General features: G+C 42.4%; 1 protein-coding gene across 1 annotated transcript in view; it reads right to left on the bottom strand.

The window, feature by feature from the left end:
* Window positions 1-7,932: 7,932 nt before the first annotated feature.
* The window catches only part of LOC120024033 (rho GTPase-activating protein 18-like), a 43,454-nt gene continuing 26,336 nt past the window's right edge, over window positions 7,933-25,050 (bottom strand). The window contains exons 2-15 of the mRNA XM_038968124.1: window positions 20,468-20,670; window positions 17,943-18,166; window positions 17,539-17,599; window positions 15,682-15,848; window positions 13,708-13,873; window positions 12,897-12,988; window positions 12,639-12,716; window positions 12,240-12,399; window positions 11,788-11,870; window positions 11,481-11,687; window positions 11,224-11,370; window positions 10,611-10,738; window positions 10,233-10,288; window positions 7,933-8,093 (exon numbers count right to left, since the gene is read on the bottom strand). Coding sequence (XP_038824052.1) covers window positions 7,999-8,093; window positions 10,233-10,288; window positions 10,611-10,738; window positions 11,224-11,370; window positions 11,481-11,687; window positions 11,788-11,870; window positions 12,240-12,399; window positions 12,639-12,716; window positions 12,897-12,988; window positions 13,708-13,873; window positions 15,682-15,848; window positions 17,539-17,599; window positions 17,943-18,166; window positions 20,468-20,670 — 1,867 coding nt within the window. The 3' untranslated portion in view covers window positions 7,933-7,998. The remainder of the gene's footprint in view (window positions 8,094-10,232; window positions 10,289-10,610; window positions 10,739-11,223; window positions 11,371-11,480; window positions 11,688-11,787; window positions 11,871-12,239; window positions 12,400-12,638; window positions 12,717-12,896; window positions 12,989-13,707; window positions 13,874-15,681; window positions 15,849-17,538; window positions 17,600-17,942; window positions 18,167-20,467; window positions 20,671-25,050) is intronic.

Below are 25,050 nucleotides of genomic sequence, written 5' to 3'. Positions count from 1 at the left end.
CTCTCATCCACAGCCAAGGAATATGCAATGAAATCTTTTCCCTTTTTCACAAGCTGCTCTTTTAGATTGATGGACAACTGGTCTACTCTCTCGGCAATGGTGTTTCTGCTCAGACTCACATTTAAAAAGAGTTGCCTTTTTTCTGGGCAAACTTCGTCACAAACTTTAATCATGCAGTTTTTGATGAAATCCCCCTCCGTAAATGGCCGGGCTGATTTAGCGATCTCTTCTGCCAAAATAAAACTGGCCTTGACAGCAGCCTGGCCTTGTGATTTGGCTTTTTTGAACAGAGCCTGTCGAGATTTGAGGCCTCGTTTTAATTCCTCTGCCTTTTGTAGCCTTTGTTCCATGTCCATATTCTTGTTTTTGTCCGCGTGTTTCGTTTCATAATGTCGTCTCAGATTATACTCTTTCAGTACCGCCACACTTTCTCCACACAGAAGACACACAGGTTTTCCAGCTACCTCCGTGAACATATACTCCGACTCCCACCTTGTTTGAAACCCCCGGTTCTCAGTGTCCACCTTCCGTTTTGCCATTTTTGATGGGTATCTGAAAGTTAATTTTACTGTGATGCTGACGACTGCTGTGCCAATAAATATTGAAATGAAGCAGCCTACTGCTCGGTGCGTCACCGTTGCATTGTGGGAAATGTAGTATTGGTGCGTGTAAAAGATCTGCGGGCTGCCGGCTTGCTGCGGTCTGCGGGCCGGTTCTAATAATAAATCAAGATCATCCCAGGGGCCGTAAAAAACCTTCTCGCGGGCCGGATGTGGCCCGCGGGCCTTGACTCTGACATATGTGATGTAGAACATCATGTAGAACCGACATGCCTCTGGAATCACTCCTGAACATGACCCTGGATACTGTGTGGGACATTAAAGTTGTGCCAAACCATGCTTCACTACAACATTGAAGATGTTTGTGATTTACTTCCTATCTAAACCTCAGGAGATAATCAAAGTTATAACCTCCAGCAGTCATCGGCTTCCTGACTCATGAAATAGAATCATGAATTTGTTTAACGGGGCAGAAAATTACAGTCATAAATCAACTGTTGTCTTTTATCTCTTTTCCAGAAGGGCTCAAGCAGTTTGGCCTGACTACCAGCACTTCATTCAAAGGCTGCATGCGCAACCTGAAGATAACAAAGGCATCTAAAGTGTTGGAGGTTCAATTCAACAAGGGCCTGGAGTTCAAGGGGGTTCAACCCCTCACCTGCCCAGCCAATGCAGCCTAAACACAGACTACCAAAGCCTGTCAAACTGCCAGAGGTACAGCAGCAGCACCAAAACACATGGAAACACAACTTACAGGACTGTAACTTCTCCCTCATTCTGGATCAGCGGGCCAACCAGCTTTAGACCAAGGGTTTGGATTGCTTTTAAGAGTGTGAAGTATACAATACAAGTGAGTGGAAACTTTAGGAAGACATAGTATAAAATCATGGTTCATTTAAAGGACTATAGATCCTCTTATATTGTCTTGTATGTACTAAGCCTCCTGTGTCTGTCTGTCTAAACTACATGTGATGTAGCATACCGTATGTATGTTGTGGTTGGAATTTGTACTCTAACAACAACCAGCATTTTGAAATACATGCTTTGAAGGCAATCAAATAATTGTATTGTCTTTATTACAATGTCAAACCATGGCCTTTAACTTACACTTGGGATCTTGAGGATTTCCATCTGCTTCATATCCAATAGATTCGTCTTGCAACATTTCCTCCAACAAGGAACTGCCTTAGTTTGCTGCTCTTCCTAACCTTCTGAAGCAAGAAACTCTTACTGTCACTCTGGTACACACACTTTATTTGATGTATATTCTACAGTAGGCTATGTCTAATATATATGCAGCAAACAGTGAACTGGACTGAAATGGGAAGTATTGTGAAAATAAAATGCTAAGCAACACATGTTTGTAATTTTATTGGGAAGTGCATTTTTTTATTGTAATACCATGATGTATGAATGATGTATGAGCTTAATTCAGCTCTACAAATGTCTTCAGTGCTACAACAACTACCGTTTCTGATTAATTTCATTCTTATGAGCTGTATTGGGAAACACCCCTGGGGGGTGGTGAGCTCCCCAATCTGACGGACCAAAGGCTAACGACGCATGGAAACGGAGAACCGACTACGAGCATGGAATGTGTATGTGGAAAGGTCTGCAGGAATGCCCAAGGCCTAAAGATTCATTAAATCTGGATTAAATGTTTGGAGGGGAAAGTAGCAACACAACGCACAGGTAGCAAACCTGGTGAGAAGTAGGAGGAGCCAGGCCCAGAGTTACCCCACAGAGCCCAGAGCCTCCATGCATTGCAACAAGTCCCTCCTGAAAGATCATCAGAGAAGGTTTGCATCAAGTGGCCGCAAACCTGCAAGACAAGTGTGGTAACAGTTCATCGAGAATACAGACAAGGTGCTGGACGCAACAGCAAAGGGAGACGCAGACAGGAGGCTACAAACTATAACAACAATCTTAGTCAGCCTAGCAGCGGAAAAGTTTGGCGCAGTGAAGCAGAAGTCTACGAGAACAACGTACACCATGAACTAGAGAGCTGCGAAAATCCACAAGATCAGGCAGGAACTGAAGGTCCTCAAGAAACAAAGAAACAGCACAAGGAAGCCAGTGAGGAGCATCTTGAGAAAGATGCGTAGGGCTGAATGGCATAGAAGATGGCGGAAAGAATGAGCCAGGAAGCGGACTGCCTTTATAGCCAATCCCTTTGGTTTCACAAAGCAGCTACTAGGATAGAAGCTCAGTGCGAACCTGGCTTGTTCCAAAGAGGAGATTGACCAGCACATCCAGAGCACATACAGTGACCCCGACAAGGAGCAGGAGTTGGGTCAGTGTAACATCTTGATACACCCACCAGCACCGGTCACAGAGTTTGACAACAGGGAGCTACTCCTGAAAGAAGTACAGAAAGTTGTGACGAGTGCAAGGTCTAGCTCAGCTCCTGGACCAAGTGGAGTCCCTTACAAGGTCTACAAGTACTGCCCTCTGTTACACAAGCGGCTCTGGGAGATCATTAAGGTCATCTGGAGGAGAGGCAAGGTTGTACAGCAGTAGAGATTCGCCGAAGGAGTTGGATCCCAAAGAAATAGGATTCTGAGAGAATCAACCAATTAAGGACCATCTTCTTGCTAAGTGTCGAAGGGAAGATTTTCTTCAGTATTGTAGCCAGGCGGCTGGAAGACTTCCTCTCTAAGAATGGCTACATCGGTACATCGGTCCAAAAGGGTCCTAGGTGTCTGGAGCACACAGGTTTGGTGACCCAGCTCATCAGAGAAGCGCAAGAGGACAAGGGTGACTTGGCAGTGCTCTAGCTTGTCCTTGCCAACTACTACAGATTGATCCCTCTTAAGCTGGTGCAGACTACAATGACAAAACACCATGTCCCAGACGGTGGCAGACCTCATCCTGGACTACTATAACAGGCACAGCATGAGAGTCTCATCAGGGTCAGTAACATCAGTGGTACAGACTGGAGGTGGGAATCATCACAGGCTGCACCATCTCTGTGATCCTGTTTGCCCTGGCGATGAACATGATCGTGAAGTCTGCTGAAGCTGGGGTGCAACCAACAACAATCAGAGCCGTTATGGACGACCTGACAGACACCACAGAGTCATTACCAGGAAGCAAGTGGATTCTGTAATGGTTGGAGAAGCTGATTGGATGGGCGAGAATGAGCTTCAAGCCAACAAAATTGAGGTTGATGTTGTTGAAGAAGGTCAAGGTCGTAGACAGATTCCGCTTCGTCATCGCAGGAACACCAATCCCCACAGTCTCGAAAAAGTCAGTGAAGAGCCTTGGCAAGGTGTTTAAAAGCAGACTGAGGACACAACATCAATCCAGTCCACCTGTCAGGAGCTGGAGACCTGGCTGAGAGCGGTTGACCGGTCAGGACTGCCCGGAGAGTTCAAGGCGTGGATGTATCAGCATGGCATCCTCCTGAGGATACTCTGGCCTCCGCTCATCTACGAAGTCACCATCTCCACAGTCAAGAACTTGGAGAGGAATGTCAGCAACCATCTCCAAAGGTGGCTGGGGTTGTCCAGAAGCTTTAGCAGCATCGCTCTCTATGGGAACAGCGGAGGAGAGCCATCAGCAACAACATCAAGGCAGCTGAAAAAGCCTCAATATGCCTCTGGATCAAGAGAGGAGATCCTTGGGGCGCAGCGTTATGCCACCTGGACACAAGTCGGGTTCTGATCAACCTCGGCCGGGTCACACGCTTTCTTCAGCCTCCCAGTCTATTAGGACTATCAGGTTTAAGGAAGTGAGATTATAGTGAGTGTACCACTACATCCCAGTGTAGAAGTAGAACTGATTCATCCATCCTGTACTGCTCTGTATCGGTCGTCATGATGAGGGCTCTGTTCAGACTGACCCAGGAAAGAGTGCTCTCCTTGGGGCAGAGAGAGAGGAGAACCACCCTGGAGCTCTACGGCAGCTCCACTCCAGCTCAGCACTGGTGTACAGACAGCGTGGACATCACCATGACCCAGTCAAGTAAGGTATGATGTCTTAAATGTGTGTGGAGTCGAGCTGGAGCGCACATGATAACATAGCTCAAAGTGAGAACAACTCTCTCTCTCTTGACCGCTCTCTTTCTCTACCTCTGAATGCTCAGCTATGAAAGCCAATTGATTTTACTCCTGAGGTGTTGAACTGTTGACCCTGCTGGTCATCTTTGAACGTCTTGAAGAACGATCTGGCCTAAATAGCCATGTACTCTTATAATCTTGTATTTGTGTTGTGGACATCATTGTGTGGCAATGTTTAGGTGGGGTTCTGTTTAAAGATACATGGAGGACAGAGGCAGTCAGGAGGATACAGATAGCTCAGGAGGTATGCTTAGATATTTTTCTGCATATTTAAAAATTACATCGAATTTTGAAAAATTATTATGTCTCTAGATTGCAAGAAAAAGGTGTTTAAATTCAACATTCTCTTACGGTATGTACTTTGCTCCCTCAGATGTTTGCGCATGACCCCCCCAGGCAGAGTTCACATTTGTTGTCATGTTCAACATAATCTCCAATGATTCACAAATTGTCCTGTAAATTGTAGACTACTAAACGTAACCTTGCTTACAGTATACCCTTGACATTTCTGTTTTCTTTGGCTCTCCAACAGAAATCTGTTATTTTTAAGAACATCACATGACAAGTATTCTGGATGACACCGTGGAAAAGAAACAACAGTAAAGGTTAGCATGCTGCACAAAGCTCACTCCAACCCACAAGTGCACACATTTTCTTTTGACTTTCAAAATATGACCATGTGGCGTCATGTCTCTCTGTGTGTCCCCTGCAGGCCATGGTGACCTCTGTGTGTGGCCTAGTAAAGTCTAGCCAGCACCAGCCACCTCAGTTTGTCCAAGTCCCTTTCCACCACTACAGCCAAGCCCTCCAGGCCACGATACAGGCCCATCAAAGGAAACATGGACTACTCATGTAGGCACAAGCAAAACAGAACACAATATTCTCCTTTGGGAAAAATATATTCCCTTTGATTTTCTATTATTGTTGTTTTTAATGTATTTTATTGTGTATAAATGAGAACATTACACACTAAATAGGAGCAATTACACATTTATTTACAAAAAGTTTAGTGGTAATTTCAGAAGCAGTATAACATACAGTATACAACATGAAATGGGACATCTTTCAAGTCATATTCACAGTACCAAGAACAACATAAGGGCAGGTAGAGTGTATAAAGTGTATAAAATACAGTACATATCTGAAATAATGTTATTCATGTTTTCTAAATTGAAATGATTGGACATACATTGCATTATTCAAAACGGATCCCTCCATCGAAAGTACCTTTTGAGAACTACACATGTTAATGTTATTAGGAAGCGACCTGGAATGCTAGCTTAGGACCACAGCTTGAGAACCGGTTCTACCCAACACATCTACCCAACACATATTCATATTAACACAATTTTAGCTAGAAGGGTTGAGGTCAATTCCATTTAAATTATAGTCCATTAAGAAAGTAAACCAAATTCCAATTCCAATTATTCCCAATTGAAAAGCATTGAAGAGAATTGGAATGTCAGAGTACTTCCTGAATTGACTGAAACGGAAATAGAATAGAATTGACCCTGGTAGTTTGGGGAGGCCTGTATGCTACGTGTTAATTATCTTACAAATGGGGAATAAGCTGCAGAGTAAAGAAAATCCTATTAGTGTTTCAATTATGTCTTAAATGTCTATCATTGAATGTAAAAACATTGTTGTCGTAATTTTTAGAGCAATCCATTACAATATACTGTTTCCTCAACTGTTGTTTTCTTGGTTTGGGGCATTTACTGTATTGATCATTACCACCACAGATTATTGTTCAGTGGCTCTCCTTAACTCAAGCTCTTGACAGTTGGACTTCCAGTAGCATACATGTCAATCAGGGGAGTGCTTTATCCCAAACAGTAAGTACCCTGTACACATGTGGACCTAACACACCACAGGGCATCCATTTCAGAGGAAGAGCCCTCATCTACTTAAACTGTATTCTAAACTACAGCACCACAAAGGACAACAACTTTAACACTTCTGTAATACCTGTCCCGCTGGGTCCAGTAGTCAGCCTTAAAGTTACCCCAGTCCATTATCCTTTAAAGGCCCAGTGCACTCAAAAACGTGATTTTCCTGTGTTGTATATACACTCACTGGCCAGTTTATTAGGTACAACACCCCGTTCACAAAGATGCATCGCACCAATAGACAATTAGACACGTGGCCGTGGCTTGCTATATAAAGCAGGCAGAAAGTCATCGAGGCATTCAGTTACGGTTCAATTGAACGTTAGGATGGGAAACATTTGTGAGCTAAGGGACTTTGAGCATGGTATGATCATCGGTGTCACGCGCGCCGATTCCAGTATCTCAGAAACGGCCGGCCTCCTGGGCTTTTGACGCACGACAGTGTCTAGGGTTTACCAAGAATGATGCGAAAAAATCATCCAGTCAGCGGCAGTCCTGTGGGCGAAAACAGCTCGTTGATGAGAGAGGTCGAAGGAGAATGGCAAGAATCGCGCAAGCAGGCGGGCCACAAACAGGCAAATAACAGTGCAGTACAACAGTGGTGTGCAGAACGCCATCTCGGAACTCACAACTCGTCGGTCCTTATCACGGATGGGCTATTGCAGCAGACGACCACATCGGGTTCCACGCCTATTTAGCTAAAAACATAAAGCAGCTCCAGTGGACAATTGAGGAGTGGAAAAACATTGCCTGCTCTGACGAATCCTGGTTCCGGTTGCATCATGCTGATGGCAGAATCAGGATTTGGCGTTAGCAGTATAAGTTCATGGACCCATCGTGCCTGGTGTCAACGGTACAGGCTGGTGCCGGTGGTGTAATGGTGTGGTGAATGTTTTCCTGGCACACATTAGGACCCATGATACCAATTGAGCAACGTTTGAATGCCACACCTTGTAGAAACCAGGCCACAGAGAATTCAGGCTGTTCTGGAAGCAAAGGGGGGTCCGGCCAGGTACTAGATGGGTGTACCTAATAAACTGGACAGTGAATGTATATTTCCACACTATGAGGTTGGAATAATTCTGTGAAATTGTAAAAATTATGATAATGCCCTTTTAGTGTAAGAGCCGTTTGAAAAGACCGCCTGAAATGTCAGCCTGTTTCAGTGGGATGGAGTGAGGCCTGCCTAGCGACATCACGAGGCGGTATAAGTTTCAAACCTCTCTGCCAATAACAGCTAGTTATCAGGTTACATATCCCTCCCATTAGGCTCGTGCAATCAGGCCCCTCACTCTGACCCGACAGTCCTATCAAAAGTCATGCTTGAGAAATTGCCCTTTGCAAATAAGCTATTTTTGTTTCTTTTTTACCATTTTAATGGAAAACAATCACAGTAAGGTACTTTATTTGTTACCCAGAAATGATTTGATATTGAGATAAAAATGGCTGCATTGGACCTTTAAGACATGGCTGGCAGGGTGTGAGCATCTATCTCTGGATGACCCACTTGATGACCCACTTTGCACTGGGGTTCAGCTCCAACAGGTCTTTCATATAGGTATCCTCATCCAGACAGCGCTCCTCTGTTCAGGAACAACACACAGCAAAGAACTAATCAGGTACTGTCTGACATATTGGGAAGGTGACGCTTTGAATATGGTCTGAATACAGTCTACTGTAGGATGTTGTCATATCTTAATTTTTTTAAGTACCAGTCAATAGTTTGGACACACCTACTCATTCCAGGATTTTTCATTATTTTGTTATTTTCTGCATTGAAGAATAATAGTGAAGACATTAAAACTATGAAATAACACATATGGAATCATGTCAAAATATATTTTACATTTGAGATTCTTCAAAGTAGCCACCCTTTGCCCTGATGACAGCTTTGCACGCTCTTGGCTTTGTTAAAAGGTCATTTGTGGAATTTCTTTCCTTCTAATGCGTTTTGAGCCAATCAGTTGTGTTGTGACAAGGTAGCCCTATTTGGTTAAAGACCAAGTCCATATTCTGGCAAGAACAGCTGAAATGAGCAAAGAGAAATGACAGTCCATCATTACTTGAAGACATGAAGGACAGTCAATCCGGAAAATTTCAAGAACTTTGATAGTTTCTTCAAGTGCAGTTGCAACAACCATCAAGGGGGATGGTGAAACTGGCTCTCATGAGGACCGCCACAGGAAAGGAAGACCCAGAGTTACCTCTGCTGCAAAGGATAAGTTCATTACTTACCAGCCTCAGAAATTGCAGCCCAAATAAATTCTTCACAGAGTTCAAGTAACAGACGCATCTCAACATCAACTGTTCAGAGGAGACTGCGTGAATCAGGCCTTCATGGTCGAATTGCTGCAAAGAAACAACTACTAAAGGACACCAAAATGAAGAAGAGACTTGCTTGGGTCAAGAAACACAAGCGATGGACATTAGACCGGTGGAAATCTTGTTCCAACCACCATGTCTGTGTGAGAAGCAGAGCGGGTGAACGGATGATTTCCGAATGTGTGGTTCCCACCGTGAAGCATGGAGGAGGAGGTGTGATGGTGTGTGGGTGCTTTGCTGGTGACACTGTATGTGATTTATTTATAATTCAAGGTACACTTAAACAGCATGGCTACAACAGCTTTCTGCAGTGATACGCCATCCCATCTGGTTTGAGCTTGGTGGGACTATCATTTGTTTTTCAACAGGGCAATGACCCAACACACCTCCAGGCTGTGTAAGGGCTATTTGACCAAGAAGGAGAGTGGTGGAGTGCTGCATCAGATGACCTGGTCTCCACAAACACCCGAGCTCAATCCAATTGAGATGGTTTGGGATGAGTTGGACCGCAGAGTGAAGAAAAAGCAGCCAACAAGTGCTCAGCATATGTGGGAACTCCTTCAAGACTGTTGGAAAAGCATTCCAGGTGAAGCTGGTTGAGAGAATGCCAAGAGTGTGCAAAGCTGTCATCAAGGCAAACGGTGGCTACTTTGAATAATCTAAAATATCAAATACATTTTGATTTGTTTTAACACTTTTTTGGTTACTACATGATTCCATAGTTTTGATGTCTTCACTATTATTCTACAATGTAGAAAATAGTAAAAATAAAGAAAAACCCATGAATGAGTAGGTGCGTCCAAACTTTTGACTGGTACTGTATATTAATGCCACAGAATACACAGTGTACAAAACATTAGGAACACCTTCCTAATATTGAGTTGCACCCCCTTTTGCCCTCAGAACAGCTTCAATTCATCGGGGCATGGACTCTACAAGGTGTCGAAAAAGTTCCACAGGGATGCTGGCCCATGTTGACTCTAATGCTTCCCATAGTTGTGTCAAGTTGGCTGGATGTCCTTTGGGTGGTAGACCATTCTTGATACACACAGGAAACTGTTGAGCGGGAAAAATCCAGCAGCGGTGCAGTTCTTGACACAAACCTGTGCGTCTGGCACCTACTACCATACCCCATTCAAAAGGCACTTAAATATTTTGTCTTTCCCATTCACCCTCTGAATGGCACACATACTCAATCCATGTCACAATTATCTACAAGCTTAAAAATCCTTCTTTAACCTGTCTCCTCCCCTTAATCTACACTGATTGAAGTGGATTTAACAAGTGACATCAACAAGGGATCCTAGCTTTCACCTGGGTTCACCTGGTCAGTCTGTACACTCAGTGTATTTGAGATGGTTTTTGTGTTGAATGACTGCACACCACCATGGAAAACTTACTGATATTGCCCCCTATTTCATAAAGGCACAGGTCTTCTCTCTTCACAGACACAGAGCTAGAACACACAGATGACATAGTGAGGGATAAATAAAAACCCATGTTACAAATATAGAGTGACATTCCAATACAATGTCAGAGCTATGACATTTTAGTTTTATGTAACAGATGTGGGGAAATCTGAGCCAGTGTCACTCAACTGAGTTGGAGCAGAAATAACAGTCTCCATAGGCTGCTCAGTTATACCACACACAGGGTGTAAATGTCTCTGTACTGTAATTTAGCTGGACTCAGAATGCAATCCTTTGGTGTATGACGGGCATGACAGTAGTTCCCCAGGGAGGACGGGGACAGGGGAGAGGGAGGGGTGTTGGTCTCACCTCTTCTGGCTGAGGAAGTGGCTGAGGACGTCAGACGCCTGCAGCTCTTCAGTCAACTGGACAGCCATGGAGACCTTAGAGAACTGAGGGGCCTGGACCCTGATGAAGCCCTGAGAACTACTGTCCACCTAAGGATAGACAACAGACATGTCTCCTCCAACCATCATAATAGTGTACACACTATAGTGTAGCTACTGTACTTCATACTACACCAATACAAACTGTACAGCAGCAATATTCTTATTCAACATATCAAGCGTTTCTTGAAAATTGCACTTCAATATCAATATACTTTGAAGGTATTCAAATTCTATGCTAAATTATTCAATTTCATCATAAATCCATATTAAACATTATGCAGTTTCTTCATTATTAAGTAATTTTTCAAACAAAAACATTGCAGTTCTACATATGTCCACTAGGCGTCACAGGGGAGCCATTCCCTTTTAACTCAGTTGAACCAGGAAGTGCAGAAGGCATTTAAGTTGAGTCATTCACATATTATCCTCTTGATTCACTCAGGAGCATGGGTGTTCCCTCAGCCATAACTGCTTTTCATTTACCATACACAGGTGCTAGACAGACGTCCTCCTTTGTTTTCTGCTGCTCTCACCTCTGAGGGGGGTTTCTCCTGTTTTTCGGGTTTCTCTCGGTCGTAAGCAATCTTCTTTAAGAGTCTCCTCATGGCACGGTCTTTGCTAATTTTCTTCTGGTTCTCCGTGTTTTGTTTCCTGACTTGGTTCATTATGAATTTAGGAATCTGAAGTGAAAAATGTATAATAACATTACAAATATGCTACCAAAGTGCAATTTCAACTACAGTAGGCCTATAAAGTATCTATGATAAAAAGGTAGAAGATTAGAGCGTACCGTCCAGAGCAGGTTTTGGTATCGGATGAGCAGTCGGACGATGTTGGCGGTCTCTGTGGCCATGGATAATTCCTGCTGCATACTGATCTTGTTGCGGAAGCCTTTAAACATGAAGATGTTTGGAGCCATCACCACGGCAATGTTGTTCAAGGTCATCTTGTTCTGCTCTTTGTGGTCTATGACCCTCTGAAGGAACTCCATCAGTGACTGAAACCATCATAAGATACATTACATTGTGTCCAACAGACACCATGAGTCTACACTGTATTGGCTAGAGAACTAGCACAGAGAAAGCAGTTCTATCTACCTTCAGTACATCACGGCTGGACTCTGGAAGTAGCAGAACCACTAAGTTGAGAGCCTGCAGCTGTTGCTTCTTAGTGGGCAGTTCTGTAAGGCAAGCAAGCAAATCACAACCACAATGGATTGGTTTACTAACGCATAACTCAACATATGATAAAACTCAATGTGAATCAAGCTACATTTGTGAACGAGTATACCACAGGAGGTTGGTGGCACCTTAATTGGGGAGAACGGGCTTGTGGTAATTGCTGGAGGGGAATTAGTGGAATGGTATCAAATACATCCAACATGCAGGTGTTTGATACCATTCTATTTGTGCCATTCCGGCTATTATTATGAGCCGTTCTTCCCTCAGCAGCCTCCTGTAGAGTATACATATAGTGCACCATTGTGAGAACGTGTGTAGCATAAGGAAAGTCTGGTGCATAATGTAGTGCAGTATATAATGGGACTGACTGAGCACTGCCATGAAAGTACTGAGGTACTCCACAGTGAGCAGTGGGTGGGGCAGCTCCCTGATGAAGAGCTTGAGCAGGCTGGCTGCATCGTGCTGCTTCAGACTCTCCCATGAGAACAGGCCCTCATAGAACTTCCCCTCCAGCTCCACATGCACCGCCTGCCAGCAGGACACATATGTTAATATACACACATACATTGTAGGCTTCATCACATAAGCCTACAGTACAACACTCATCATAAATTCCACACAGTCTGTCACCACACTAGCCCTTCCGTTAGCCAAATGTTAATTTCTCTATAGCTACATTATGCTGATTTTACAGCATGCAAATCCTTGCCCAGACACCGTATAGGCATAAACCATGAGAACATCTATCAACAATGATGAACAATGACCTTGACTCTTGTGGCTGATCCAGGTATCCGTAGAAGCCACTCTGTGTCCAGACCCTCTTCCTCTATGTGAAAGATGAGCTGGAAACAATAGAACACTCTTATAAGCTTTAACCACCAAATCAACAGCACATATGATAATACCATCACCACTACAGCAAACTGCAGAGATTTCTACTGCAAGGCACACATTTAGACATACTGTATGATTAAAGTGAACCGGGATCCCTGACTTTGTTACTGAGAGGTTGTGCTGCTCACCCTCTGCAGTATGATTGGCACCTTGGTCCCTGACTGTCTCCTCTGGTCCTGCTCCAATAGGGTGGCCAGGGGAACTCCAAACAGGCCAGACTCTAGAACACAGACACAACAAACATAATTTCATCAGAGCTTCCTGAGACTAAGAGGGTTTTCACACCAAATTGGTTTGGAGCATTTTTTCCAAACCCTGGCGTGTTTTCCCCCTTAGTTCGGTTCGTTTGGACAGGTGTCAACACTCTATCCGCCCTCGGGAGCGCACTAAACAATACACCATGGTTCGCTCAAAAAGGGTGGTCCATTCATACCATGGTGCATTTCGCTACAGGTGAGAACACAGTCCGGACCAAATACAGGGAAAGAACCACAGGTATTATTGGTTGCTTGAATGCGAGCATTGGATTAAATAACTTCATATACCTGAAACATTATGTGAGTAGCAGCGCATTTATGATTATTGTGCTGTTTCCCTCCATATGTTGTTGGAAAACCAAAGTGAAAGTACTAGGCCTATGAAGTTTGGGACACACAGTTATGCTTCTTGATAATCGTAGATGGATTTAACGTGAGCATTTTTCTCCAATAAACAAATTACCTGCATGAACACATGGTTTTGTTCAGGCATTTTAGTTTGTTTGACATTTGGCAATGTGAAACCAACCGGACCAAATGAAAAAAATACAATGTAACAAATAATCAAACTCTGATTCGAACTATAGCTCAAAATGGGATAGTTAAAGGGATAGTTATTAGGGCACTTAGATATACTGTTATATAGTACTTCCATGCTAACAGTTGTAGCATACTGGCTCACCTTTGACCTTGAGTTTGACTGCTTTGTGGGCCTTGAGGTCGATGCCTGCCGTGTCAAACAGAGCGGTCATCTCTATCAGTACCAGGCGGTGCACCTTCTTCATATCCTGAGGGGACAGGTCCCCCATCTTGGTCAGCCCAGTCTTGTCTCTGCTTAGCTTGAAGTTCTGTCACACAGAGAAGAGAGAAGCAGAGGTTAACATAGGCAAGTTAGCAAACCCGACATAATTTTAGTATCTGTGGTTATACTTTAATGTCACCACCAGGTGTCCCTAGAGCCAGAGACTAAAATGCACAATTTGCTAGAATAGTTTGTACTGTAAAATGTATTAGACAAAAAGTACTCAAAGGTTCTGATTGATCATCTGTGCAAACGGCAGCATTCAATGTCATATAAAACTTACACTAGTACACAAGCAGGGGGGATATAAGAAACAAGATATAAGAAAGCTCAGGATTTTTGTTGTTGACATTTCTTTGGGCAAAAAACTACTTCCATAGTTCCATTCATTTTTTAAACCAATACCGGGTTACATTCAGACGATTCCCGTGACGCCTGTGAGGGTAGTAGAACAGAGAACACCGTCTTGTTCCTGAGGTTTAATTCGTTTGTAGCTCAAACGGTTCGGATGCTACAGACAGAAGTTGGCACATCGGCGGTACAGACTTCAGATGAGTCCCATGGGGCTCATGGGAGTCATGGGCAAAACGGAGAACACCATCGTGTTCGTGGGAGTCTCATCTTTCCATACAGTGGTCATATTAGTTGGGACGCTACATTCGTTCTCGTGAGAGGACCGATTTTCAGGATGTCTCCTGGTCTGACAAACACTGCTGTAGCTCTGCCACTTTCTACCGCGGATGCGTAAGGCCGACATACTATGCCTCCAGGAAGTATTTTTCCACATTTTGTTGTGCTACATCCTGAATTTAAAATATATATTTTTTGTCACTGGCCTACACACAATACCCTATAATGTCAAAGTGGAATTATGTTTTGTTCAGAAATGTTTACAAATTAATTAAAAAATTTATAAATTACATAAATTACAAATTAATAAAAAATGAAAATAAATATCTTGATTCAATAAGTATGCATCCTTTTTGTTATGGCAACCTTAAATAGGTTCAGGAGTAAACATTCGCTTAACAAGTCACATAATAAGTTGCATGGACTCATTCTGTGTGTAATAATAGTGCTTAACATGATTTTTGAATGACTACCTCTTCTCTGTCCCCCACATATACAATTTTCTGTAAGGTCCCTCAGTCGAGCAGTGAATTTCAAACACAGATTCAACCACAAAGACCCGGGAGGTTTTGCAATACCACACAAAGAAGGGCACCTATTGGCAGATAAAAGAAATAGACACTGAATCTTAAATACAATTTACAAAGGTAAATACAATATAGCAAGTAAAACACTGGTCTGCGGTTGTGAGGGCGGTTGGACGTACTGTCAAATTCTCTAAAACGACGTTGGAGGCGGCTTATGGTAGAGAAATTAACATAAAATGATCTGGCAACAGCTCTGGTGTACATTCCTGCAGTCAGCACGCCAATTGCACGCTCCCTCAACTTGAGACATCTTTGGCATTGTGTTGTGTGACAAAACTGCACATTTTAGAGTGGCCTTTTATTGTCCCCATTACAGGATGCACCGGTGTAATGATCATGCTGTTTAATCAGCTTATTGATATGCCACACCCGTCAGGTGGATGGATTGTCTTGGCAAAGGAGAAATGCTCACTAACAGGGATGTAAACAAATGTGTGCACAAAATATGAGAGAAATAAGCTTTTTGTACATACGGAACATTTCTGGGATCTTTTATTTCAGCTCATGAAACATGGGACCAACACTTTACATGTTGTGTTTATATTTTTGACGAGTGACACTTCCTGTTTTGACATGTAAACTTTACTCCAGCTCAGAGGCTCAGTCAATCTGTGTGGTGGTGTTAATGTTTACTCACAGGTAGCTTATCGTCTGTGTCCGTCAGAGCCTGACTGCTGGCCTTTGAGCCCTCCTTATAGCCGAGGGCCTGATCAGAGAAGGACAGCTCTAGGTTGATGTCAGTCTCAGGTTCAGACACACTCTGCTCAGAAGGGCCAGCCCCATTCCCCTGCCCCACCACCTGACCTGTGTACACACACACACACACACACACACACACACACACACACACACACACACACACACACACACACACACACACACACACACACACACACACACACACACACACACACACACACACATGAATCTGAGCCATGGACATGCCAAACGTTGTCAATAAGCTAGATTGAATTCACTATTGATAAGACTTTTAAAAAAGAGAGTGAATAATTATAATACAATTTGAATCAAAATGAAACAACAACTTGTTTTAATATAGACTATGTCAAAATACCGTTACAGGTACCATAATTGCTCCCCGTGGGCATATAATATTAAGGTAGACTATGGAGGCTTTTACGACCATCCAAATGAATAACGAGTGCAGGCTAAAATAATGATAAAAAGGGGAGGTTCGCTCACTGTTTTGCTGCTTCCAAACTTGATCTTTTGATAAAGCTTTGGTGATTCATATTTATTTCAAAGCAGTCTTATTTCAACCCTTTATTGATATGCTGCTATTTGGCGAATGCATTTGGCATGACAAAAAAACAGCCTTCATTGAGGGGAGGCTATAACTGGCTTTTAATCAAATGAAAAACAAGCCATCTGTTTTTTAAAACACAACATTTCTAAATAGGATGGGGTCAGAAGCATGATATCATAAATCGCATCTCTTGGCACTGTGTGCACACGTAGGCCTAAATGTCTTTACTCATAACATTTACACGTCTTTACAAAATACTACGCTCCTGTCAATTGTATCGTTGCCTATTCATTCTCAATATAATCTGCCGTTGATATGGCATTATAGGACTGAATAGTTTGGAGGATCACGCCTTTGGTAATCGGATGAGGGGTGCTTTTTGAAAATGGGGATGGATAGTCTACTTGAACAAGCAAAATGAAGTATGCAGGTATGTGAATTGTGAATCATGAAAAAGCATGAGGGCAAAAACCTCCAAAATATTTCAAGGCACTCTCAGTAGACCATTTAAGACCCCTTTACTCAAAACGTGGCTAATGGAGTGGCAGGTAGTCTAGTTAGACCGTTGGGTCAGTAACCGAAAGGTCTCTGGTTCGAATACCCGGAGCCGACAAGGATAAAAATCTGTGTATGTGTCCTTGAGCAAGGCATTTAACCTTCATTTGCTCCGAACAACTATGACTGACCCCGTAAAACAACACATTTCACTGCACCTATCTGGTGTATGTGACAATAAAACATAATAAAAAGATGCACCTATGTGAAACCAGCCTTGATTAAAGGGATACTTTGGGATTTTGGCAATGAGTCCCTTTATCTATTTCCCCAGACTCAGGTGAACTTGTGGATGACTGGACGTCTATGAGTATCTACTAGCATGCTAGCAGATACTCATAGACTTCCAATCATTGTGTAAATGGGGGAAACCAATAGTTTTTTATGTTTAGAAAATACGAGATTCACCAGCACAAAAAGGCACACCTCTCTTTCAATGGGCACTGAGCGTCACGGCTGGACAGGCTGCGCTGCCTCTCTCAAAATCAATGCCATTATCAACTGCATTACCGTTAAGACCTGCTTTTTGGAGGTCTTAAAACTTCCCTTTAGTGCTGCATGAAATGTTCACTTCTGCGCTTGTTTTTAAGGACACACCTCAAATATTGCCAGTGCGCCAGTTTTTACATGATGAAATTGACCCTTGCGCCTACTAGAACTTGTGGTACACACCATCTGTCGTAATATTCCTTTTTCTGTTTTCACTTCTCTCTGTTGACTTTGCTTCATCCTCCTGCAACATAATACAGAACAAAAACAGGCTCTCATCAGAATTCAATATAGCTTATTTTGCACAATTAATGAATCAAACAAGTTTATGTAACTGCTGATATTGTAGAAAGTCAATATGTTTCTATTACCAATTGTGAACAGAATAAACATTAGGATAAGATATCCAGTTACCTATTACCTCACATTCTGGTGTCCATTAACAGACAATCTCCATGTGATTAGTAATGATGTTAACTGACTGTGGTAAACAAGTCAATGGGTTCTTTCTGCAGTGAAGCATCTCAGGCATGATTGAGTTCTAAAACCAGGTTTGTGCGTGTTAACAGGACCTGTGGTAGGCTGACCTTTGACTCCAGTGTGCCTGGGAGTTTGAAGATGTCTCTGACGTCAGGTATGTGGTGCTGCTTGTTCCTCTTCCTGATGGTTTCAAAACGTTTCTCTACGGCGGCAGCCTGTGTGCGCGTCAGTGTGAACAACAGCCCCATCATGTCCTCGGGGTCCGACGCCGACTCGTCAAACAGAGTGGCCAGCCCTGCCTCAGTCAGCCATGCCTTCTCCTGTTCCCCCTCTACAGACAGACAGATGCACAAGTTCAGTTAGGTTGAGTCTTATCAGTTGATGATAAACCAAAAGAGCTGTAGTATGTTAATGGTAAAGTCTAGGTCTAAAGACTGAATAATAAAGAAACAAACTAATTCATAGATTATTTCTGTGTAATTACTATTATATTATGCAATTTCTCTGTACCGAGGAGTGGGAATAGAAACAAACAAGGACATGAAACAGGGAAGGATGTCTCACTCCTAACCCCTTACTCCAGGGGTTCCAAAACGTTTTTGTCCCACGACCCCATTTTGATTAAAAAAATTCGCAACCCATGTGAACCATGTGTAATTTAACAGCCAATGTAAAAAAAAAAAAAATTGGGGGGGGGGGCTATGACAGTCAATTGAAAAAACATTCTAACAGTATTTCTGATTGTCTTCAACTCACCATCACATACTTTTAATGTGGGGCTATGACCGTCAATTGCAAATTAGTCTGACGTAATGTGTCTTATCTCACCACCACTAATGAAATAGTTGTGCTTGATGACTGTTTTGTCAGAGCTTCTCAAAGTCAGGGGGCGCGGTCGACAGTACTCACGTCATCTCTGCGGTCACATTCAACCTGGATCGACATTTGGTTTTAACGCAGACGAGAGCACTGAAGCCAGCTTCACACAGATATGAGCTGGCGAAGGGTACCATGAGTTTTAATGCTAAACGGGAGACAGCAGGATATTCCCTTTGAGTCAGGAACCAAAATTATTCCGTAGTGACACGTGAATGTGTTGTCTGCAGCATTCGGTCACATGACAGCTCGATCAGCTGTTCGACTTCACTTAACGGCATGTCAACTGAGCCATTCAAACGGATTGGGAAGTAATCCCAAAGCGGTCTTCCAAGCGTTGGAGGTGAGCATTGTTCACTCGTGTGGGACACTTACTGATGCTGTTTTCTGTTAGAAACATACACAGCTGAGGGAAGGGGGCATGGTTCGCTTTCGAAAAACTCTCTCTCCAATAAGAATTCTTTCCTCTGAATCCACTGATCATCTGTAGAATGTTTTTGTATTTTCCCTGCATGCTTGCGTTCAGTTCGTTCCCAAATACTGTATGTTGGTTACATAGGCAAGGAGACATTTAATTTTCATTACATCCATTGTGAATGACAGTTCCTCTGTCAATGCAAAAAATCCCCCAACATTTATTGCGAACAAAGGTAAATCCATGGGCATCTCGGCCCTCACAGCTAACGTCCATTTGGAGATCATAAACTGGGGATTTTGAGTCGTTCAGTCAGAGTTTCCTCTTGATTGCTAGCAATAGCATCAATTATTTGTTTAACAATGTTATCTGACAAAGGTATTGATGTGAGTTTGTGTGGCTCTGTCTCCCCACACATTGTTTTCACCATACCAATTGCGGCTGGTAATATGAAAGTCTCTGCAGTAGTGTGTGGTTTCATAGTGTAACAGGCCTAGCCATTCACCGTAGGAATGATTCAAGTGCAACGGTCAAGTGCAGCATTTTCCTATGATCTAAGAGCGCTCTCTGGTTGAATTTAATAATTTTAATTTAGATTTTTAAGGTTAACCACATTACAATGATTTTGAGATAGACTATATTATAATCATTTTTTGGGGGTTGTTGTTTTTCAGAATTTGGGGAATTCTCTCGCGACCCAATTTACATATCAGGTGACCCTTAGTTTGGGAACCGCTGCCTTAACCGGTCATACACCAACATTCTTGATATAAAAAATAACAGAAGGAAGTTCCTACATTTAGTGCTTCAGACAAAACAATGCATTTCGACTTTATAAACAAACTTCAGCAGTGCTTTTTATAGGCATTTCCTGACCCTGTAGGATCAAGCCAGGCTATTGTATTTTGTGGATGAAAGAAATTAGTTATCATTATGACATTACAACAGACCAGTGTGTACTGAATGTGCTCTACTAAAAGAATCCTTTCAGACAGTGATCTAGGTAAATCACAAGTCATATACTGTACCATAGAAATAGAATGAATTCATTATATTTCTAATGTACATAGTACATACTCACTGGCGGACTTACCGTTAGGCAGATGAGGCAATTGCATCAAGTGGCCTCGTAAGCTGGGCATAATGAAAAAAATATGTATTTATTATTATTTCTCCGCTCGAGCCCCCCTTGCTCAGCTCATCACTCTCATTCGGTCTTGTTTCAGCAGGTTGGTCTAAAATGTTACTTTGAATAAGCAGGGCATATAGACCTTCCACTATAACAACCCCATCTCATCTCTACTTCAATTGACACTCCTGCTATAGTGTAGAGCTCCATACCATCAGGCACCTTCAGCTGCACCTCCTCCTGTGGCTCTACATCCACCTTTCCCTCGCCGCTAAGGGTGATGTTCTCCACCTCCGTCCAGTATTCATCCATGAGCAGCTCGTCCAGCGAGTCCTGGGAGTTACAGCGGTGGTATGGGGGCTTTCCTGAGGCATTTGTGGGCTGGCTCTGGACACTGTAGCGGCCTGTCCTGCGACTGAGGAAGAAAGAGGGACAAAGTATGAGGACTAGTTCAGTGTGAATTTTATTAGGGTTCAAGTGAGTTATGAATACTACAAGCCATACCATACAACAAGGTGTTGAATTTCCAATCTGAACTCTAATGAAACAACCAACTGTGGTTGTCCGGTAAATATGTTTTAATTGCAACTCTATGAATGTTGTGTTGTCACATATGGTTGTATTTTCCACAAAGTTAGTTAGTTTAGCATGAACGTGAAGATTTAACTAACTTCAGTCATTCAATGCAGAACAGTTTTCCTCTGACCGAGTCACACTAAAACACGTAGTTCTGTGCACCCCTGCTGTTAGCTGCTTGTTAGCTGGCCCAGGACCAGCCCCTATATTAACAAAGTTACAGCAAACAACGAACACAGTATTTTTTTAAATTGCACATGCAATAAGCATTTCACTTACTGTTGTATTCGGCGCACGTGACAAATAAACTTTCATTTGAATAAAAAAGCAGTATACTGTATGTACAGTATACAGTACAGTACATACAAAATATATATATATATATTTTTTAAATAACGACCGTGGGGCGGACAGTGGCGCTAATTCGCACTAATGCGGATTCCATCTTTAAGGATACTGCATGATTGTTTGTGATGACTTGGTGAAGGCTTGGCTTGCTCCAGATGCCGGGAGTGAGTAAATCATAGAAATAGAATGAACTTCATTCTATATCTATGGAGTAAACCCAGAGGAAGTGGCAATGTTTCCTCTATATTCATTTAGCAGAGGTGGGCCAAAAGATATGATTTAAAAAATGAATATAGGGGAAACATTTTCATGGTAAAATGAAAGGTCTAAAAACAGATATAAAGTATGTAGAAAAGATAATGGAGCTATATATAAAAAAAATAAGATCATCAGCAAAACTAAAACCATTCCTCTTAACTTCAAAATTTGTAGAAATGCAGGAAATTAGCTTTATAACTGCCATTATTTCTCTCAGCCCCATGGCAAATGTGTATAATTGTAAGAAACTAGCTTCAAAACTGTAACATTTTTGGCTCTGCGGCCTAGAGGACGGTCTCTAAAATGTTTGGTCGGAGACCGCGCTATTGGCCACGCTCCTCATGCTTACTTTGCCACCTCTGCTGAAAAAATCCTAGGGGAAACACTGAAGGGGAAACACTGAAGAGGACTCCTGATGGGCATCAGAGAGCGGCTAACCTCCCCTCCCCCTATAATCTCTGGTGGTTGCACTTAAAGGGACGCCTAGAGTGGCAAATATTTTATCAAACCTCAGCAGTTTTACATTCCTTAATCACTGCTGCTGCTTTATACACTCGATACTAAACACAGTCAATCTGGGTCATGCCAGGCTACACCTTGGCTTAAATACAGGTTTGGGTTTGTTTGTTTTACACTACCAAGGTGTCAGCATGCAAGGAGAAATATGTGATGACCTCAATACAAATTAGCCAAGATAATTCCAGTTTAGTGTTCTTCACGGCTGTGAGGTATACAGTCTTTCTTGCAGTGAATTGTCATACACAGGACGGAAGACAAATGAGCTGCAGGCCTGTAAGGCTGTTAGGTCTCACCTAAAGGTCTGTGGAGGTGGTCAAATGAGTATCAGCTCCCTCCTAACCACAGGACAGGATATCAGTAATACCTGACATTTCTGGCCCTGGATAAATATACCTGCACAAATCTGAAATTCAGGGAGTGTTGGGGAAATGCTCTCACAAAGCAATTGCTCTGTCTATTTTCTTTGTAGTTTTCTTTGATATTTCCACCATGTTTCAATTTTAAAAGAATAAGTGCTGTAACGTTTTTTATTCAAATGTTCAGCCATGTAATTACCTTTTATGGGGAACAACCCAAAACACAGCACACATATTTGGTTTAGAGGGGCATTTTAATAAACACCAGAAACCACCAGAAAATGCAGCGAGAAAGAGGAAAGTGTTTCACTGTTAGTTAGTATTCCATCCCAAGACAGAACTATAAACGGCATCTCCCCCATTAGGAGAAATGATGCAAGGTTTGAACACAGCCACTCAAGATGACCAGGAAGGAAACCAAGTATCCCAACAATGCAAACAGCACCAACGTTATCCCACAGCCAGCCCCATTCCACTGAAAGGTCAGCTATTTTGCTGTTTCCAAGATTGACAAACTGCCAGTGCACAAGGACAAAGAGGGAAACAATTTAGTCTTTCTCTAGAGTTTTGCCTGGTCATTTTGCATACAGACACAAATGGGAGGAGCCATAGTAATACAGTCATACAGAAGATCTGACAGTACAGGTCAGGTTAGGGGCACACAGGTATACTGTCCCCTCCGAGGCTTACTAAATCTGAGACTGTGTAGTAAAAAAGTATTTCTACCTAGTGACAGAAAATGCATGCTTTAGCACAGAAACAGGGAATTACAGTACTATCAATCACATGCACTAGCAATCAAGTTTCACTTAACTCATAATACACATTTCAAACATCCACTACTGTTAATACAAGGGCCTATGCCTGTTGGTTACTGTGACAACCCCAACAGAGACATGGAATGTTACTGCTGGGGTTCTATCTGTCTGGCCCTCCACTCTTCTGTAGTGTACACTTTCAGAGAACATCTAATTTCCAGAAGACTGGAGAATTGGCTGGGTTTACTACTGATAACATGTGGCGGCAAATACTGTAGTACCTAGTGAATGGATGCACCATGGAAACAGTTCCAAAGAATTGAGGCAAAGCTGTATTGGACAGACTGCATGGGAAAGCCCCCAGTGATGGGTTTTGGGAGGTTGGGTTTTGAGATACTGTATGTTCTTTTGTGTAAAAATAATTGCTTGATTGTATTCCTCAAACACTACCAGTAGCAGTTAATTACAGTCTGTTTAACCCCATCAGAAATATTAAATATTATGTTGTTACACTCCATTCTTTGTAAATTGTAAACAAACACTGTAAACCTTCAAAACATGGCTAAAACTAGGGTTTCAAAAGGGCCGGATACTCCGGTAAATTTCCAGAACTTTTCTATGGGAAGTTAAGCCTGGGAATTTGGGGAATTTTGCTTAAATTCATCAAACAAGTTAGCTTATAACAGTGAACCTTTTTTTGTGGGATACACATAAGGCAATTCTAGGTCTTGTGGCATATTTTGGTTAAACTATCACCAATTCAATGGAATTGCAACCCTCTGCATGCACAGTGCACTCTTCCATCACATGTACAGCTGATTCTCAAGATCTTGCACACTAATGAGATGCTATTGAGCCCACACAACTATACTGTCTGAGCCAAGGACTACATGCTTTCTGGTAAGTTTTGATTACAATACTCGGTGGGGTGAATATATTTTATATAACATACATGATTTGTTGTTAACTAGTAAATAGTAGACATTCCTCCAGCCCCATCCCTAAGCAGTTTACCCAAAAAGGTGGTGGGGCGGCTGCTTTGTTTATTGTTGAACTGCAGATTTCCCCTTTAAAGGATGTAAAAAGAGATACAAGTAACAATAATCTTTACTAATCTCCAACACCAGGGAACAACAGGAAATGTAAAGAGAGTGCTGCTGTGTCAATGTAAAAACGATAAAACCACAAACAGCGGCATTAACACCATGATGATAACCCATGTTGATTCTGTGCACTGACTCATGTTTACATTGCTGGAGGTATTTTAAGACAGGTGGTCCCTGAGTTAATATTATATCTCATTCATTTTAAACTCAGATGCTCACCTGATTCGAAGGAAATAATCATAACACAGGCTGTTCATTGGCACTTGACTTGAACCCACTAACCCTGCTGTTTTGAACATTAGAAACTCCAATTGGAGTTATCAGCTAACATAATACTGGCTTTGATTTGGTATAATAACCTGACCCACCACATTATGTAAAGAATTCCAAAGAACTTGATCAATTATTGATTCATGCATCATCCATAGAACATGTATACAGTAAGAATAAAAATATAAAGGACATCACACTGCTTGCTTAGTGACTACCACTTCCTCCTGATTCAGCTCCCACAAGGCTCGAAACCCAGGACCTCTCCCTTGCTAGCACATGTGAACGCTCTCCTGAAGCATCGGTCTTACCAGTCGGCGCCACTGAAAAGTTAACATTCAGCTGCGCAAATGGGGACAGTTCAGGCTGAGTAGTAAGTTTCACAAGTTTCACACATCCCCATAACACAAAGCTCCAACACATATCTGTATATCACATTCTTTGTACTTGTGTACACGAACTGTTATGTTATCAACTAATTAAAAGTGATGTACTCCGCCGTTTCTATTGGTCTACATGACTTGTTCATACTGTAAGACCAGAATGACTCAGTAACCTGGTGGCAAAGTCTCTTGTTGAACTTTTAACTGTAGGCTATTATTCC

Source organism: Salvelinus namaycush, chromosome 29, assembly GCF_016432855.1.
Source record: "Salvelinus namaycush isolate Seneca chromosome 29, SaNama_1.0, whole genome shotgun sequence".
Lineage (NCBI taxonomy): Eukaryota > Metazoa > Chordata > Actinopteri > Salmoniformes > Salmonidae > Salvelinus > Salvelinus namaycush.
The sequence above is the reverse complement of the archived record's forward strand: the minus strand, read 5'-3'. Positions and strand labels throughout refer to the sequence as shown.